Here is a 17,598-nt window from a genome sequence, read left to right on the forward strand (position 1 = left end):
GAAGAGGTGGGGTGAGTGTTTTTCTCTATTAGCTAACAAGTTTTGCTTCAAACTCAATTATTTTGAAATAGAATTTTAAAAAAAAAAATTATTTTTGAAATTTGAAGTTTAAAATAAATAATAAATATTTGTATGATTATAAATTTATTTAATAAAAATAAATAAAAATCCTAAAATTAAATTTCTTTTACATAAAAAGGTTACATTTTTTAAGAATTGATTAAAGAAAAAAATACATCACGCTAAAATGGAACAAAAAAAATACTATTTGAAAATAGTGTTTGCCTTATTTGAAAATAGTGTTTGTCTTACTTTTCTAGGTAAAATGGAAGTCTTATTAGGAGGGCATTCAAGAAAATAACATGGCAATGGACTTTGCTACTAAATTTATCTACTCCTATGCCTATATAGCTGTAGATTATATTAATCTCAGTTAGCCATAATATTTAGTAGTTGTAAACTTCAATACATGTAAATACTGGTGAAATATTGAAAAATTTTCAAAATATTTCAAATAAGACGATGAATTTTATCCACAAAATTTAAATTTTCTTTTTGTTCAAATAAAGTTCATGTACAATACAACTTAAACTTGCAAATACTCTCTTTTTACTTAAATATAAATATTATTTTTTCAACTTTAACATTTTTAAACTTGTAAAGTTGTCTCCGTGTGACCTATAGATACGAGTTCGAACAGTAAATACAATCACTAATGCTTGCGTTTGAATAAGTTATCTATATCGTACTCCTTGTGGTGCGGTACTTTTCCGACGCATGAATATATGATACTTGGTGCACCGGCTGTCTTTTTTTTAAAAAATTTTTTTCCAACGTAAATCAAATATTACCCAAACACCTAAGTTTTAATCTAGTAAGATGCAAACATTGGTGTAATTAAATTTAATTTGCCATTGACAATAGATAACGTTGACTTTAGATGAATTATAATTGAGCTGTCGTATAAGGAATATGATTAAAGTCTGTCTCTATATCTCTTTTTGTACTTCTGGACAGGTTGACAGTTCTACCTTTCGAATGAACCTAGTTGTATATTTAGGCCTTTTATTTGGACTGCCTCAAACTACTACTGCTAATAAGCCACGTCGATGGTCATAAATTATTTTTTATTTTTCCTTCTGACATTTTCCTCTCGTGCTATTTGTACATCATGTCCCTTTTATAATTTTGAATTTAAAAAATAATCTTTTTAGATCTCTTATGTGTAAAAGACAGATCTCTTACGTATAAAAATAAATCTTCCATTTGTAAAAAAAAGAGAGGTAAGGTCATAAAACTAAAAACAAGTTTGTAAAGAACCAAAAAATTAATTGACCTCATTTTCCCCTGTGACCTGTTTATTTATTTATAAAAAGGCAGTATGATATGAGAACCTTTCTGTGGGAGCAGAACGTGCAGAGCAGAATAATAGATTGTTTGATTATAACTTATTTTTTTGCCAAAAAAAATAATATTTTTTTGACTAAAAGTGTTTCTCCCTAAAAATAAGGCGTTTGGCCAAGTTTTAAAAGAAAAAATATATATATTTTGAGATGAAGTAGAAACCGTTTTTGAAAACTACTTTTGAAAAAATAAATTTAGAATACTTTTTAAAAGTTTGGCTAAATATTAATTGATGTTTAGAAATACTTTTCAAAATAGCTAGTATCTATAAACGTGCGTTGCACGTTAATAATAACACATGATGATTTAAACATTTATTTATACGAAGGAACAACAAAATTTAATTAATGAGAGAAAGTTTATATATAATAATACAACAATCATCTAAATGCCGAAAAATATTATTACATTAGCATAATACCAGAATTCAAAATGAAAGGACATTATTAGAACTTACACAAATGATCAATTTAGTTATGTTAATTAGATAATTATGTATTTTAGTTTAAATGTATCTAATGTGATGGTATTTTACTGAACACTTCTTTGTAGACGATGTTTTTTTGTGTATGTTTCCTTCTAATGCTTTGGTTGCTCTGCCATAATGTCACGACCCAAAATCCCACTACAAGTGTCATGATGGCACCTAATCTCTAAGACTACGTAAGCCGAATTCTAATACATTTTGAAGCCATTTTTTTTTTGAAACTAACAACAAAAATAATTACAATATACAACCTCCCAAGACTGGTAGTACTGAGTCACAAACTCTAACTGAATACATGGAATGATCACGAGGACCGAATATACAATACTGTTTGATTAAAATTTAACAGTACAATGAAATGCAAAGAGTCCAAGGGACTGCGACGACAAAGCAGCTCTACCTTGAATCCTTACGGTCTCACTTTAACTCTGCTCAAGTCTGATATCTCCAATACCTCTGCACAAAAATGTGCAGAAGTGTAGTATGAGTACACCACGGTCGGTACCCCGTAAGTATCAAGACTAACCTCAATGGAGTAGAGACGAGGTACAGTCAAGACACTCACTAGCCTAATAATCTGTGCAATATAATATATAAAATAATAGGAAAAAAAAATAATGGCAGGATAAATCAACCAGTTATATGCACAACAAATAACAAGAATACCATTAATATCACTCAACAATTAATAAACACAATTACACCCAATTAAATCAAGTCTTTTAAATAAATGTCTTTCACATATAATTCTTCCAGATAACTCTCTTTTAAATATAATTTTCTGAAATAATTATTTTTCAAATATAATTCCTTCAATAAATCTTTTCAAATATAATTTCCTCGAATAAATATCTTTCAAATACAATTCTTTCATATAATACTTTGAATATAATTCTTTCAATTAAAACGTCACCATGTGACACCTCGTTTCATAATCATAAAAATATGGGTCTCAGCCTATTTTCATATTTTTCATAAACACGAGTCTCAGCCCATTTTTCATATCTCTACGACACTTCGTTCCCATAATTAAATTATCATATTTTTTTGGCACCTCGTGCCCTCATTTCATATCTCAACTGCACGGACAATTCACGTGCCAATATCCTCAATGTATATAAGATCCACATGATCAATTTATTTTTCAATAAAGTAAGGTTAAAGTCTTTAAATCAAGTAAGAAATCAATAAATGAATAAATTTATTTTAGAATCATTTGGATGGAGAAATAACATTTCAATTAAAATGAAACATCAGATAAACTACTGATTTGGATATAAAATTTATTAAATTAAAGCATACTAGAATTTTCTTTCTATTTAAAACAACTCAATCATAAAAAACAAGTACAACCCCAAAATACAAATCCTCAAAGTCTCGTACGAAAAAGTCGAGGTCAACACAATACATCAAGAAATACAAAATACTTAATATTAAGTGAAATAATACATCACGGAAAACACAAGAATTTATAAATTTCAGAAAAATAAAATAACCAAAGGCAAGTGCAGCCATAGAGAAATATCAACAAAAGGGCACTCCCGAGGTACCGCCTCGTAGTCCCAAATCATAAATAAATTCACAATATCTCATTTTCTTATATCACCGCGGGAGCCTTCACATTTAATTTTAAAGAAATTATTTTTTCCAAAATAGCATCCCGCGTTTTTAGCCATCCTTATCACACCGCATGACTTCTAGTAGTTCCTTTACTAGCCACGCATTTCAAGCCACCCTTATCTCACCGCATGCGTTTCAACACCCTGACCTTATATCACCGCATGACTTCTAGTAGTTTCCCTACTAGCCACGCGTTTCAAGCCACCCTTATCTCACCGCATGCGTTTCAATATCACAATATTTCACAAATCGCATCTCAAGTGCCCAAATATTATAGCATAATACAACTTGCACCTCAAGTGCTCAAATCTTACAACATATCACAAATTGCACATCAAGTGCTCAAATCTTACAATATATCACAGATTGCACATCAAGTGCTCAAATCTTACAACATATCACAAATTGCACATCAAGCGCCCAAATATTACAACTTGTCACAGAAATCAACAATACAATATTTTTCACAATAAAGAGCTCATGGCTCGACCATAATGTGCACAACACCCAAAAATAATAAATAGAGATAGAAATTACTCAACATAAAGCAAAGTCTTCATTAAATTTAAATTTTCAATAATTATATAAACACCTCTTGTGAAGCTCATTTAATTAATTATTTGCAGAGGAAAAATCCATAATGAAATTAAATTACAATAATTATCAAACCAACAAATTCACTGAATTACATAAATAATCAAGTAACAATCACATCAAATTGTCATATAACAACAGATTCAACAACAACAAAGATTTAGGCATAGCAAACAGATGATTTAATACTTATCCACGATTACCCAATTTACTACACAATAATGCCTAAGACTTTAATTCAATAAAAATTTACACATATAAGCCTGAGTACGTACTTGTCACCTCGCGTACACGGCTTTTTACATTTCACAAATGACACATAAGACTCAATGCCTAAGGGGTAATTCCCCCACTTGAGGTTAAGCAAGACACTTACCTCAAACTGCGCTCAATCAGTCAAGTAGTATGCCCTTTCCTCGATTTTTCGAATTTGATCGGCTCGAATCTAGTCATAAATAATTAGATTCAATCAATACAAATTGTAGGAATAAATTCCATATGAAAATACAAATTTTCTACAAAAATCCTAAATTTAACCTTAAAATCGCATGTGGGGCCCACGTCTCGGAACTCGACAAAAGTTATAAAATATGAACATCCATCCCGATACGAGTTCAACCATACCAATATTATTCAATTCCGATAACAACTCGACCTCCAAATCTTAAATTGAATCAAGAGGGTTTTCACAAATTTTCCAACTTAATTCACCGATTAAATATTAAAAACAACCATAGTTTCATGTAATTTAACCAATATTGAGTTAAAAATACTTACCCCATTGTTTCCTCTGAAAATCTCCCAAAAATCGTCTCATCTCGAGCTCCAATCCGTCAAAAATGGAAGTCCCATTTTCTGAACTTAAACTCACTGCCCGGACTTTTCTTCTTCGCGTTCGCGTGACCAGTGTCGCGTTCGCGAAGGCCTGACCATGCACATCATCGCGTTCGCGTTCATTCTCTTGCGTTCGCGGTAGCCAACTGCCCTCCTTCTTCGTGTTCGCAGTCCATGCTTTACGTTCGCGAAGGGTTAATGGCTCAGGGTCCCGACTCCTCTTCCTTCTTCGCGTTCGCGACCACTACGTCGCGTTCGCGTAAGCTTGACCAGACCTTACCTCGCGTTCGCGTCCTCTCCTTCGCGTTCACGAAGGTCAAATCTAGCACCCCCAAAATTTCTTCTTCGCGAATGCGGGACGAAGGAAATCAGACACCAGAATCAGCAGTTCCAGAACAACTCCAAATGATCCGAAACCACCCCGAAACACACCCGAGGCCACCGGGACCTCAACCAATCATACCAACCAGTTCCATAACACATTACGAACTTGCTCGAGGCCTCAAATCATATCGAACAATATCAAAATGACGAAATGCACTTCAAATCAACATCCATGAACTTTGAACTTTCAAATGCTATATCTTGTGCCGAAACACGACAAATCAATTCGGAATGACTTCAAATTTTGCACACAAGTCATAAATGACATAGCAGACCTATTCTAATTTCCAGAATCGGATTCCGTCCCCGATATTAAAAAGTCAACCCCCCGGTCAAACTTCTCAAAAATTCATCTTTCGCCATTTCAAGCCTAATTCCACTACAGACCTCCAAATAATTTTTCGGACACACTCCTAAGTCTATAATCACCATACGGAGCTATTGACAATATCAAAATTTTATTCCGGAGTCGTTTACTCAAAAGTCAACTCTCCGGTCAACTCTTTCCATTTAAGCTTCTAAATTTGGATTGTTTCTTTTAATTTATTTTCGAATCTTCAGTAAATCAAACTCGACCACACCCGCGGGTCATAGTCCATATTGCGAAACTACTCGAGACTTTAAGTCACTAAACGGGGCGTAAATTCTTAAAATGACAAGTCGGGTCGTTATATATAACTAGAACTTTTGTTGTCGATATTGATATCGCTCTTGAAAGTGCAACATATAGTCCAATATTTAAGATGTTTGTCCTTGTGCTTTATTTATTATAATTACAAAACATAAACATACTGAAAATTATTTTTGCATAAATTTAAAATAATATTCTTTAGTTTCGGAAGACGAAAGTTGAATTCGGGAATAAACACATACTTAGAAGCACATTGACCAGTATCATAAGTTCTGCATGTATGACGTTAAAATTTCTATATAACATCTGTGTACTATTACATAAGCTATTCAACGGATCTAAGTTTTCAGTAGTATGACTGACATATTTTTCTTCAAAATCAATTTATATGCAATGGAAGATCAATTTTAACTTAGTCTATTATATATATGGTGACGCTAACATACGTAAGAAATAAAGAACTTGACAACAAACATGTTGTGATGACCCAAAATATCATCTTTAAATTTAATGATTAATTCTGTGTTCTAAGACCTCGAAAAGCACTATTTATCATTACTCGACTTGCGTGTGCAGTCCGTAAAAAAATTTTCGGAAAGTTTTTAGGTGAAAAATAAATTAAAATGTAAATTAGAGCTTTAAAACTCAACTGAGTTGACTTTGGTCAACATTTTGAGCAAACGGACTCGGATCAGTATTTTAATAATTTTGGTAGGTCCGTATCGTGATTTGGGACTTAGGCGTATGCCCGGAATCAAATTCCGATGTCTCTAGCCCGAGATATGGAATTTTGATGAAAAATTAAAAGTTTAAGTTCAAATAGTGACCGGATGTCAAATTATGTGCAAACGACCCCGAAATAGAATTTTGAAGATTATAACAGCTCCGTATGGTGATTTTGGACTTAGGAGCGTGATCGGAATTTTATTTGGAGGTCCGTAGTAGAATTAGGCTTGAAATGCCGAAAGTTGAATTTTTGGGAAGTTTGACCGAGAGGTTGACTTTTTGATATCGGGGTCGAAATCCGATTCTGAAAATTTTTATAGCTCAGTTATGTCATTTATGAATTGTGTGCAAAATTTGAAGTCATTCCGAATTGATTTGATGTGTTTCGACACAAGATATAGAATGTGAAAGTTCAAAGTTCATTGATTTTGATTTGAGGTGTGATTCGTCGTTTTGATGTTGTTTGATGTAGTTTGAAGCCTCGACTAAGTTCGTATGGTATTTTGGGACATGTTGGAATAATTGGTTAAGGTCCCGAGGGTCTCGGGTGAATTTCAGAAGGTAAACGGAATGGATTTCGGACAAAGTGCTGGACATTTCTGTTTGCAGAAATTTCTGTTACAGAAATTCCGTGCGTGGAGCCAAGTTTGGAAGCTTATATCTCGCAATGCATAAGGAATCAGAAAATGTGCAAAACATGAAAGTTGTAGTCGTTGGATTATAGGTTCCAGAAAGTTAAACTATGCATTATTTGAACATTTGTACAGAAAGTTATGATGGATTGAATGAAGGCTAGTAGAGCAGTTTCGCCAGAAATTTCGCCAGAAATTCTGATGCATGCAGCCGATTTTGGGATCCTATATCTCGCAATGCATAAGGAATCAGAATAATTGCAAAACATGAAAGTTGTAGTCGGTGGATTCTAGTTTCCAGAAAGTTAAACTATTTATCATTTGGATATTTGTACATAAAGTTATGATCAATTGAAGTAAGACTGGTAGAGCTATTTCTGGTGGACTTTTAGTGACGAAAAATGGACTTTTAGTGACGGATTGGCAGAAACTTAAGGACCAAAAATGGTTATTTCATTCATTTCGTTTTGGATTTTTGGAGCACGGTTCTTGGGCGATTTTTGGGCGATTTTCACTGGAAAACATTGGGATTAGTGTTCCTTATCCTATATTGATTATATTTCATGATTCCATACTCATTTACATCATGAATCCGTGAATTTATGGAAGAAAAATCAAGATTTTTGCAAAATCTTCCAAAAACGAAATTTTAAGATTTGGAGGTCGAGTTGTTATCGGATTTTGGTAAAATTGGTATGGGTGGACTCGTAATTGAATGGGTTGTCGGATTTTATAAGTTTCGCCGAATTCCGAGATGTGGGCCCCACGGGCAAATTTTGAGCTAATTTCGGATTTTAATGAAAATGTAATATTTTCTTATGAAAGTGATTACTATAATTTTTGTTGACTGTATCGAATTAATTATGACTAGATATGAGTCGATCGGAGTCGAAAATTCGAGGAAAAAGCATAATACTTGGTTAAATTGGAGCAAGTCGAGGTAAGTGACTTGTCTAACCTTGTGTGGGAGAAATTTTCCCTATGATTGGTATTGATGTGATTATTGAAATGTGTTGAAAGTCGTGTGCATGAGGTGACGAGTGTGTACACGGGTTAATTTGCGAAAAATTATATTTTTAAATTGTGTAGATCACTGTTGCGCATTTATTAAATTATTTTATCTTGTTATATTCTTCATCATTGATGTGAGATATATACTTCAAATTTGTTTAATCTTTTCTTACTAATTGTTTTACCTGTTTAGTTAAAACTCGGTTTCTTTTATTCTGTGCATTATTTGAAGGTTGGTTTTCTTTAAATTAAATATTATTAATATGAAGTATTTGACATTTTTAAACTTGATATTGAAGCAACGTAGTAAAGATTTTAAAATATTATTTTCCTAAATTATTTACTCCTGAATATTTTTATACTCATTGTGAGGGAGCCGTGAGCTTTTTATTGTGGAAGAATATTATTGATGAATTATTTTGACATGAGCTGTGAGCTCTTTATTGTGAAAAACTATTATTGATGATTTATTTTGGCATGAGCCGTGAGTTCTTTATTGTGGCAAACTATTATTGATGATTTATTTTGGCATGAGCCGTGAGCTCTTTATTGTGGAAAAATATTGTTGTTAAATTATTTTGGCAAGTTAAATTATTTGAGCACTTGAGGTGCAAATTGTGATATATTGTGATATTGATACGCATGCAGTGGTATAAGGTCTGGGTGTTGAAATGCATGCGGTGAGATAAGGGTGGCTTGATACGCGTGGCTAGTAGAAAAACTACTAGAAGTCATGCGGTGTGATAAGGGTGGCTAAAACGCGGGATGCTATTTCGGAAAAAATATTTTCTTTAAATAAATTGTGAAGGCTCCCGCGGTGATATAAGGAAATGAGATATTGTGAATGTATTTATGATTTGGGACTACGAGACGGTACCTCGGGAGTGCCCTTGTTGATATTGATTTATGGCCGTAGTTGCCTTTGATTATTATTGTGATTTTCATAAAGTTGAAGAAAATTCTGTTTTGATTTTCACGAGATATTATTTGTAATTATTTGGTGTCATTAAATGTGACATACTATTTGATTCATTTTCAATGTCATTTCATTTTACTACATTGATAAATATTTTACCATGCCATTATTATATTCCAGTAGGGCCTCACCTGACCTCGTCACTACTCTACCGAGGTTAGGCTTGACACTTACTGGGTACCGCTGTGGTGTACTCATACTACGCTTCTGCACATCTTTTTGTGCAGATCCAGGTACATTTTACTAGCCTAGACGTCAGTGATTTACTTGCGCACGGAGACTTCGAGGTATATCTGCCAGCGTCCGCAGACTCCGGAGTCCCCTTCTATCATTTTATGTTGCTTCCTTATATTTTATTTAGACCTTGACATATAGAGACATTGAGAATAAATTCTTAGAAGCTTGTGACTTATTTCTACCGGGTTTTGGGAGTTGAAATTGTTTGAATTGTAGTTTATTTATTTCAGATATTTATTATTATTCCGCATTAATAGGCTTACCTAGTCTTAGAGACTAGGTGCCATCACGATATCCTACGGAGGGAATTTGGGGTCGTGACAAGTTGGTATCAGAGCACTAGGTTCATAGGTGTCATGAGTCACAAGCAGGTTTAGTAGAGTCTTGCAGATCGGTACGGAGACGTCTGTACTTATCTTCGAGAGGCTATGGAACTGTTAGGAAATATTCACTTCTTTGACTCCTTATCGTGCGGCATTGATTTAGCTTGAAACATATATCTTATATTCCTTTGTATCCACTCGTGTATGACATTGCGCACTCAATATCAGTTGTGCGTCGACGGTTCGTGATGCCGCAGATGGACTACGAGGGAGCCAGAGATGCTCAAACATTGCCTTAACGTGTGGTTCCGACTGAAGATGTGGGCGTATTGAGAGATCACCTAGTGAATCATGTGCGGGGTGCAACGGACATTGGCGTCTGGTTGATTTATACGAGCTGTGAAGGTTATTATTGTGGATCATCGGACGTTGTGACCTATGACTTCACGCCGTCCACTACCAATGGGTGGATTGCGGGGTCATGTATTATATCAGTTTTGGCCTGAAATATATATATGTGTTACTAAAAGGTTCCCTAAAATTTACACATGTTTAAAACCTGAGATTTTGTAGAGGATAAGGTTGGGACTTGCGGTATGTCCGCCTCCTTAATAATCATGTACTTTAATACCAAAGGAGTTATAGAAACAACTCTAAATTTATAGAAGGTCTACTCAGCGTGGACGTCATTGTTGCGGATTTTGGGGTGCTTCGGAGTAAGTACACTTGTTGACGAGAGTCTGGACTATGTGGTTCGTGATAAGATTTGTCTGTATGGAGCTCTACTTTTGTGATCGTTGTGTATAAATAGGGGTAAGGGTTACCCCAAAGAAGAATCTAAGAGTATGTAAGGAAATTGGCCCGCTCAACAGTGTTGAGTCAGCATAACAAAAGAAGAAATTTGCCTTGGGAGATATAATTCTCCACCGGTGTTCGTGGAAAGCCTATGAAGAGGGCAGACCAGCCAATGCAACACCGCCCACTTGGCTCAGTTCTCAGAAACGCTTTTGAAAGAGTTTGTTTCCTGGACTCTCCGTAATACTTGGCGCATAGGGTATGAACGGTTGCGTCAGGTCATCATTGACGGTGTCAGAATATGCCATCAAGTTCAACAAGTTAGCCCGTCATACTCTTACTTCGCTTCCTACAGCCAGAGGGCGAGTCCACAAACTCATTAAAGAACTCAATTATGATCGTAAAATTTTGTACGACTCGGGAGCTACAAGTTAATACTTCATTTCTGCTAGTTATACAAATTGCCAAGATATTAGAACGTGTTCGGGGTAAGGAAAAAGGAAACTGAGGAGACCAAGACGTTTCGAGGTTCTAGGGGATTCAGTAGATTCTACTCTACAAGTATAAATCATTATGGCGGGGGCTCAGGCAGTCATCCAGCCCAGTCTGCATATCGAATTACTCGGGGTGCTCCAGTAAGTTCTTTTAATGCACCACCGACATGAGTTCTTACAATGGTTATTCCAGTTATCTGGCACAGACTCAATATGAGCAGCCTAACCCGCAAAGGAATCGTTATGAATACGGTGATACTAGGCACATCATGAGAAAAATTATCAAAAACTTGGGAGAGACTTATTTCATCAAAGCACTCAGGCTACGAGCCCCATTGCAGTTACTACACCACCCACACGACCAGTTAGGGGTGAAGGACAGACAGGTAAAAAGCGTCCTAGAGGTGGAGACCCAGCCGTTGTTATATTTGTTTTACGGTATGGCGAAGGTCGCTACATCAGATGGTGTCGTTACAGGTACGACCTCGATTTAATATAAAGGAATAATTTCCTTAAGTTGATTCGGTTCTCAATATCGAAACGAGTCTTCCTATTGTGCTTCACTTATGAGTGAGCTTCATAATTCTATAATCTACTTATGTGTTTACCCCTGTTGGGAGATTTTATGGAGATAACTACGCCTATCATTTCGTGTTGGTCACTAATAAGAGCTGCGAGGCTAAATGTGGCTTTCTGTTACTCATTTCGGTAAATTTTGATGCAAATTCCGAATATATAATTGCAAATTGTGAATTATATGCCCTACCGGTGTGGGGTTCATTATGTGTTGTAATTTGGTGTAACCGAAATTATTTAAAAGGAGAAAATGAAAATTTTCAATTAGCACGATGTGCATATTACTTGTGATTCGGAACTGAGGATGAGATCCTCACATTTTTATATAAATTGATATATTTAAACCGGGCAACGAGCTGCGGTGGAAGTTATATAAGGACGAGATCCTTGTGAGGAAAATTCTTGTGTTTAAGTTCTCCCTTGTGAAATTAAAATTGTACTATAGTACTAATAGGGAGTCATGCCTGTTAGGCTTATTTGAAAATTCTTATATGAAATTCTCTGTGCATAGTTGTCAAATTCGTGTTATCATTATTAATTTTTAACCTACGAGGTAGGTGCTCGCCTAGGTGGCATTAAATGTGACTCATTAATTCGGATAAATAATTATGAAGTCTTCATGCCTCACATCTAGTTATCAGTATTGTGAAGGTTTGCAATGAGATTTTTGTTAACATGAGGTTAAATGACGATTCTATAATTGATTATGAACAACTATTAAGACCAAATTGATCCAAGAGGGTGCCCCATTTACAGGGTCAGACGAGTGTGAGTTAAGCTTTCAGAAGCTCAAGATCACTTTGACTCCGACACAAGCGTTGGTATTACTTACATATTCAAGGTCTTATACTGTGTATTGTGACGTGTCACGTATTGGTCTCGGCGCGATGTTGATGCAAGACGGTAGGGTGATTGCCTACGCGTCTGGACAGTTAAAGGTACATAAGAAGAAAAAAAAAAAAATTTTGGTCCACGACCTTGAGTTAGCAGTTATTGTTCGTGCCTTGAAGAATTTGGCGGCATTATTTGTACGGTGTCCATTGTGAGGTCTACATTGATCACCGAAGTCTACAACATCTGTTTAAACAGAAGGATCTTAATTTGCGGTAGCGGAGATGGTTGGAGTTGCTTAAGGATTATGATATCACCATTCTCTATCATCTTGGGAAGGCCAATGTAGTGGCCGATGCCTTGAGTCGTAAGGCAGAGAGTTTGGGCAGCTTAGCATATTTACCGGTAGCAGAGAGGCCTTTCGCCTTGGATGTTCAGGCCTTGGCCAACCAGTTTGTCAGTTTGGATGTTTCTGAGCCGAGTCGAGTTTTGGCTTGTGTGGTTTCTCAGTCTTCTCTTTATGATCGTATCAGGGAATGTCAGTATGATGACCCCCATTTGCTTGTCCTTAAGGATACAGTTTAGTACGGTGATGCCAAAGAAGTCGCAATTGGAGATGACGATGTATTACGGATGCAGGGCAGGCTATGTGTGCCTAATGTAGATGGTTTTCGTGAATTGATTCTCCATGAGGCTCATAATTTGCGGTACTCCATATATCCGGGTGCTGTGAAGATGTAGCAGGACTTGAGGCAACATTATTGGTAGAGGAAGATGAAGAAAGACATAATGAAATATGTAGCTCGGTGCCTATATTGTCAGCAGGTGAAATATGAGCATCAATGACCGGGTGGATTGCTTCAGAAGTTGGAAATTCCAGAATGGAAATGGGAGCAAATCACTATAGATTTCGTTGTTGGGCTCCCACGGACTCGGAGGAAGTTTGATGTAGTTGGGTGATTGTGGATAGATTGACCAAGTCAGCTCATTTCATTCCTGTGATTACTACTTACTCTTCAGAGCAACTGGCTCAGGTATATATTCACGAGATTGTCAGACTTCACGGTGAACCGGTATCTATCATCTCTGACCGGGGTACACAGTTTACCTCACGGTTTTGGAGGGCAGTTCAACGTGAGTTGGGTACTTGGGTAGAGATGAGTACAACATTTCACCCTCAGACGGACGGGCAGTCCGAACGCACTATTCAGATACTGGAGGATATGCTTCGTGGGTGTGTGATAGATTTTGGGGGTGCTTGGGATCAGTTCTTACCACTTGCGGAGTTTGCTTACAACAACAGTTACCAGTCAAGCATCCAGATGGCTCCGTATGAGGCCTTGTATGGTAGGCGGTGCCGGTCTCTAGTGGGTTGGTTCGAACCAGGCGAGGCTAGACTTTTGGGTACAGACTTGGTTCAGGATGCCTTGGAAAAGGTTAAGTTGATTCAGGATCGATTTCGTACAGCCCAATCTAGACAGAAGAGTTATGCGGATCGGAAGGTTCGTGATGTTGCATTCATGGTTGGTGAGCGGGTATTCCTACGGGTTTCGCCTATGAAGGGTGTGATGAGGTTCGGGAAGAAGGGCAAGTTGAGCCCTAGGTATATTGGGCCTTTTGAGATTCTTGAGAGAGTTGGAGAGGTGGCTTACAGACTTGCACTACCACCTAGTCTTTCTGCAGTTCATCCGGTATTTCATGTTTCTATGCTCCGGAAATATCACGGCGATCCGTCTCATGTGTTAGACTTCAGTTCGGTTCAGTTGGACAAGGATCTATCTTATGTTGAGGAACCAGTGGCTATTTTAGATAGGCAGGTTCGAAAGCTGAGGTCAAAGAATATTGCTTCCGTAAAGGTTCAGTGGAGGGGTCATCCAGTCGAGGAGGCGACTTGGGAGGTCGAGAATGATTTACGCAGCTGTTATCCACACTTATTCACCAGCTCAGGTACTTTTTCTAACTCCGTTTGAGGACGAACGTTTGTTTTAGAGGTGGAGAATGTGATGACCCAAAATGTCATCTTTAAATTTAATGATTAATTCTATGTTCTAAGACCTCGAAAAGCACTATTTATCATTACTCGACTTGCGTGTGCAGTTCGTAAAAAATTTTTCGGAAAGTTTTTAGGTGAAAAAGGAATTAAAATGTGAATTAAAGCTTTAAAACTCAACTGAGTTGACTTTGGTCAACATTTTGAGCAAACAGACTCGGATCAGTGTTTTGATAATTTTGGTAGGTCCGTATCGTGATTTGGGACTTAGGCGTATGCCCGGAATCAAATTCCGAGATCCCTAGCCCGAGATATGGAATTTTGATGAAAAATTAAAAGTTTAAGTTCAAATAGTGACCGGATGTCAAATTATGTGCAAACGACCCCGGAATAGAATTTTGAAGATTATATCAGCTCCGTATGGTAATTTTGGACTTAGGAGCGTGATCAAAATTTTATTTGGAAGTCCGTAGTAGAATTAGGCTTGAAATGCCGAAAGTTGAATTTTTGGGAAGTTTGACCGAGAGGTTGACTTTTTGATATCGGGGTCGAAATCCGATTCTGAAATTTTTTATAGCTCAGTTATGTCATTTATGAATTGTGTGCAAAATTTAAAGTCATTCCGAATTGATTTGATGTGTTTCGACACAAGATATAGAATGTGAAAGTTCAAAGTTTATTGATTTTGATTTGAGGTGCGATTCGTCGTTTTGATGTTGTTTGATGTAGTTTGAAGCCTAGACTAAGTTCGTATGGTATTTTGGGACATGTTGGAATAATTTGTTAAGGTCCCGAGTGTCTCGGGTGGATTTCGGAAGGTAAACGGAATGGATTTCGGACAAAGTGCTGGAAATTTCTGTTTGCAGAAATTTCTGTTGCAGAAATTCAATGCGTGGAGCCAAGTTTGGAAGCTTATATCTTGCAATGCATAAGGAATCAGAAAATGTGCAAAACATGAAAGTTGTAGTCATTGGATTATAGGTTCCAGAAAGTTAAACTATGCATTATTTGGACATTTGTACAGAAAGTTATGATGGATTGAATGAAGGCTGGTAGAGCAGTTTCGCCAGAAATTTCGCCAGAAATTCTGATGCATACAGCCGACTTTGGGAGCATATATCTCGCAATGCATAAGGAATCAGAATAATTGCAAAACATAAAAGTTGTAGTCGGTGGATTCTAGTTTCCAGAAAGTTAAACTATTTATCATTTGGACATTTGTACATAAACTTATAATCAATTGAAGTAAAACTGGTAGAGCTGTTTCTGGTGTACTTTTAGTGACGAAAAATGGACTTTTAGTGACGGATTGGCAGAAACTTAAGGACCAAAAATGGTTTTTTCATTCATTTCGTTTTGGATTTTTTGGAGCACGGTTCTTGGGCGATTTTTGGGTGATTTTTACGGGAAAACATTGGGGTTAGTGTTCCTTATCCTATATTGATTATATTTCATGATTCCATACTCATTTACATCATGAATCCGTGAATTTATGGAAGAAAAATTAAGATTTTTGCAAAATCTTCCAAAAACGAAAATTTAAGATTTGGAGGTCGAGTTGTTATCGGATTTTGGTAAAATTGGTATGGGTGAACTCGTAATTGAATGGGTTGTCGGATTTTATAAGTTTCACCGGATTCCGAGGCAAATTTTGAGCTAATTTCGGATTTTAATGAAAATGTAATATTTTCTTATGAAAGTGATTACTATAATTTTTGTTGACTGTATCGAATTAATTATGACTAGATACGAGTCGATCGGAGTCAGAAATTCGAGGAAAAAGCATAATACTTGGTTAAATTGGAGCAAGTCGAGGTAAGTGACTTGTCTAACCTTGTGTGGGAGAAATTTCCCCTAGGATTGGTATTGATGTGATTATTAAAATATGTTGAAAGTCGTGTGCACGAGGTGACGAGTGTGTACACGGGTTAATTTTCGAAAAATTATATTTTTAAATTGTGTAGATCACTGTTGCGCATTTATTAAATTATTTTATCTTGTTATATTCTTCATCATTGATGTGAGATATATACTTCAAATTTGTTTGATCTTTTTTTACTAATTATTTTACCTGTTTAGTTGAAACTTGGTTTCTTTTATTCTGTACATTATTTGAAGGTTGATTTTCTTTAAATTAAATATTATTAATATGAAGTATTTGACATTTTTAAACTTGATATTGAAGCAACGTAGTAAAGATTTTGAAATATTATTTTCCTAAATTATTTACTCCTGAATATTTTTATACTCATTGTGAGGGAGCCGTGAGCTTTTTATTGTGGAAGAATATTATTGATGAATTATTTTGACATGAGCTTTGAGCTTTTTATTGTGGAAAACTATTATTGATGATTTATTTTGGCATGAGCCGTGAGCTCTTTATTGTAGCAAACTATTATTGATGATTTATTTTGGCATGAGCCGTGAGCTCTTTATTGTGAAAAAATATTGTTGTTGAATTATTTTGGCAAGTTAAATTATTTGAGCACTTGAGGTGCAAATTGTGATATATTGTGATATTGATACGCATGCGGTGGTATAAGGTCTGGGTGTTGAAACGCATGCGGTGAGATAAGGGTGGCTTGATACGCGTGTCTAGTAGGGGAACTAATAGAAGTCATGCGGTGTGATAAGGGTGGCTAAAACGCGGGATGCTATTTCGGGAAAAATATTTTCTTTAAATAAATTGTGAAGGCTCCCGCGGTGATATAAGAAAATGAGATATTGTAAATGTATTTATGATTTGGGACTACGAGGCGGTATCTCGGGAGTGCCCTTGTTGATATTGATTTATGGCCGTAGTTGCCTTTGATTATTATTGCGATTTTCATAAATTTTAAGGAAATTCTGTTTTGATTTCCACGAGATATTATTTGCAATTATTTGGTGTCATTAAATGTGACATACTATTTGATTCATTTTCAATGTCATTTTATTTTACAACATTGATAAATATTTTACCATGCCATTATTATATTCCAGTAGGGCCTCACCTGATCTCGTCACTACTCTACCGAGGTTAGGCTTGGCACTTACTGGGTACCGCTGTGGTG

The 17,598-nt window shown here is 36.0% G+C and overlaps 1 protein-coding gene across 1 annotated transcript; it reads left to right on the forward strand.

Annotated features, from left to right (window-relative positions):
* The first annotated feature begins 11,227 nt into the window (after positions 1 to 11,227).
* Positions 11,228 to 14,525, forward strand: LOC142167801 (uncharacterized). Its single transcript, XM_075227765.1, has 2 exons — positions 11,228 to 11,258; positions 14,023 to 14,525. The coding sequence occupies exons 1-2, from the start codon at positions 11,228 to 11,230 to the stop codon at positions 14,523 to 14,525; spliced, it is 534 nt and encodes a 177-aa protein (XP_075083866.1).
* The last annotated feature ends 3,073 nt before the right edge of the window (positions 14,526 to 17,598 follow it).

Source organism: Nicotiana tabacum, chromosome 2 (assembly GCF_000715075.1).
Source record: "Nicotiana tabacum cultivar K326 chromosome 2, ASM71507v2, whole genome shotgun sequence".
Taxonomy (NCBI): Eukaryota; Viridiplantae; Streptophyta; class Magnoliopsida; order Solanales; family Solanaceae; genus Nicotiana; species Nicotiana tabacum.

Coding starts and splice junctions, on each gene's coding strand:
- LOC142167801 (XM_075227765.1), top strand. CDS start 11,228: ATGGCGGGGGCTCAGGCAGTCATCCAGCCCA. Junction 11,259..14,022: donor TCAGGCAGTCATCCAGCCCA/GTCTGCATATCG, acceptor GATTTCGTACAG/CCCAATCTAGACAGAAGAGT.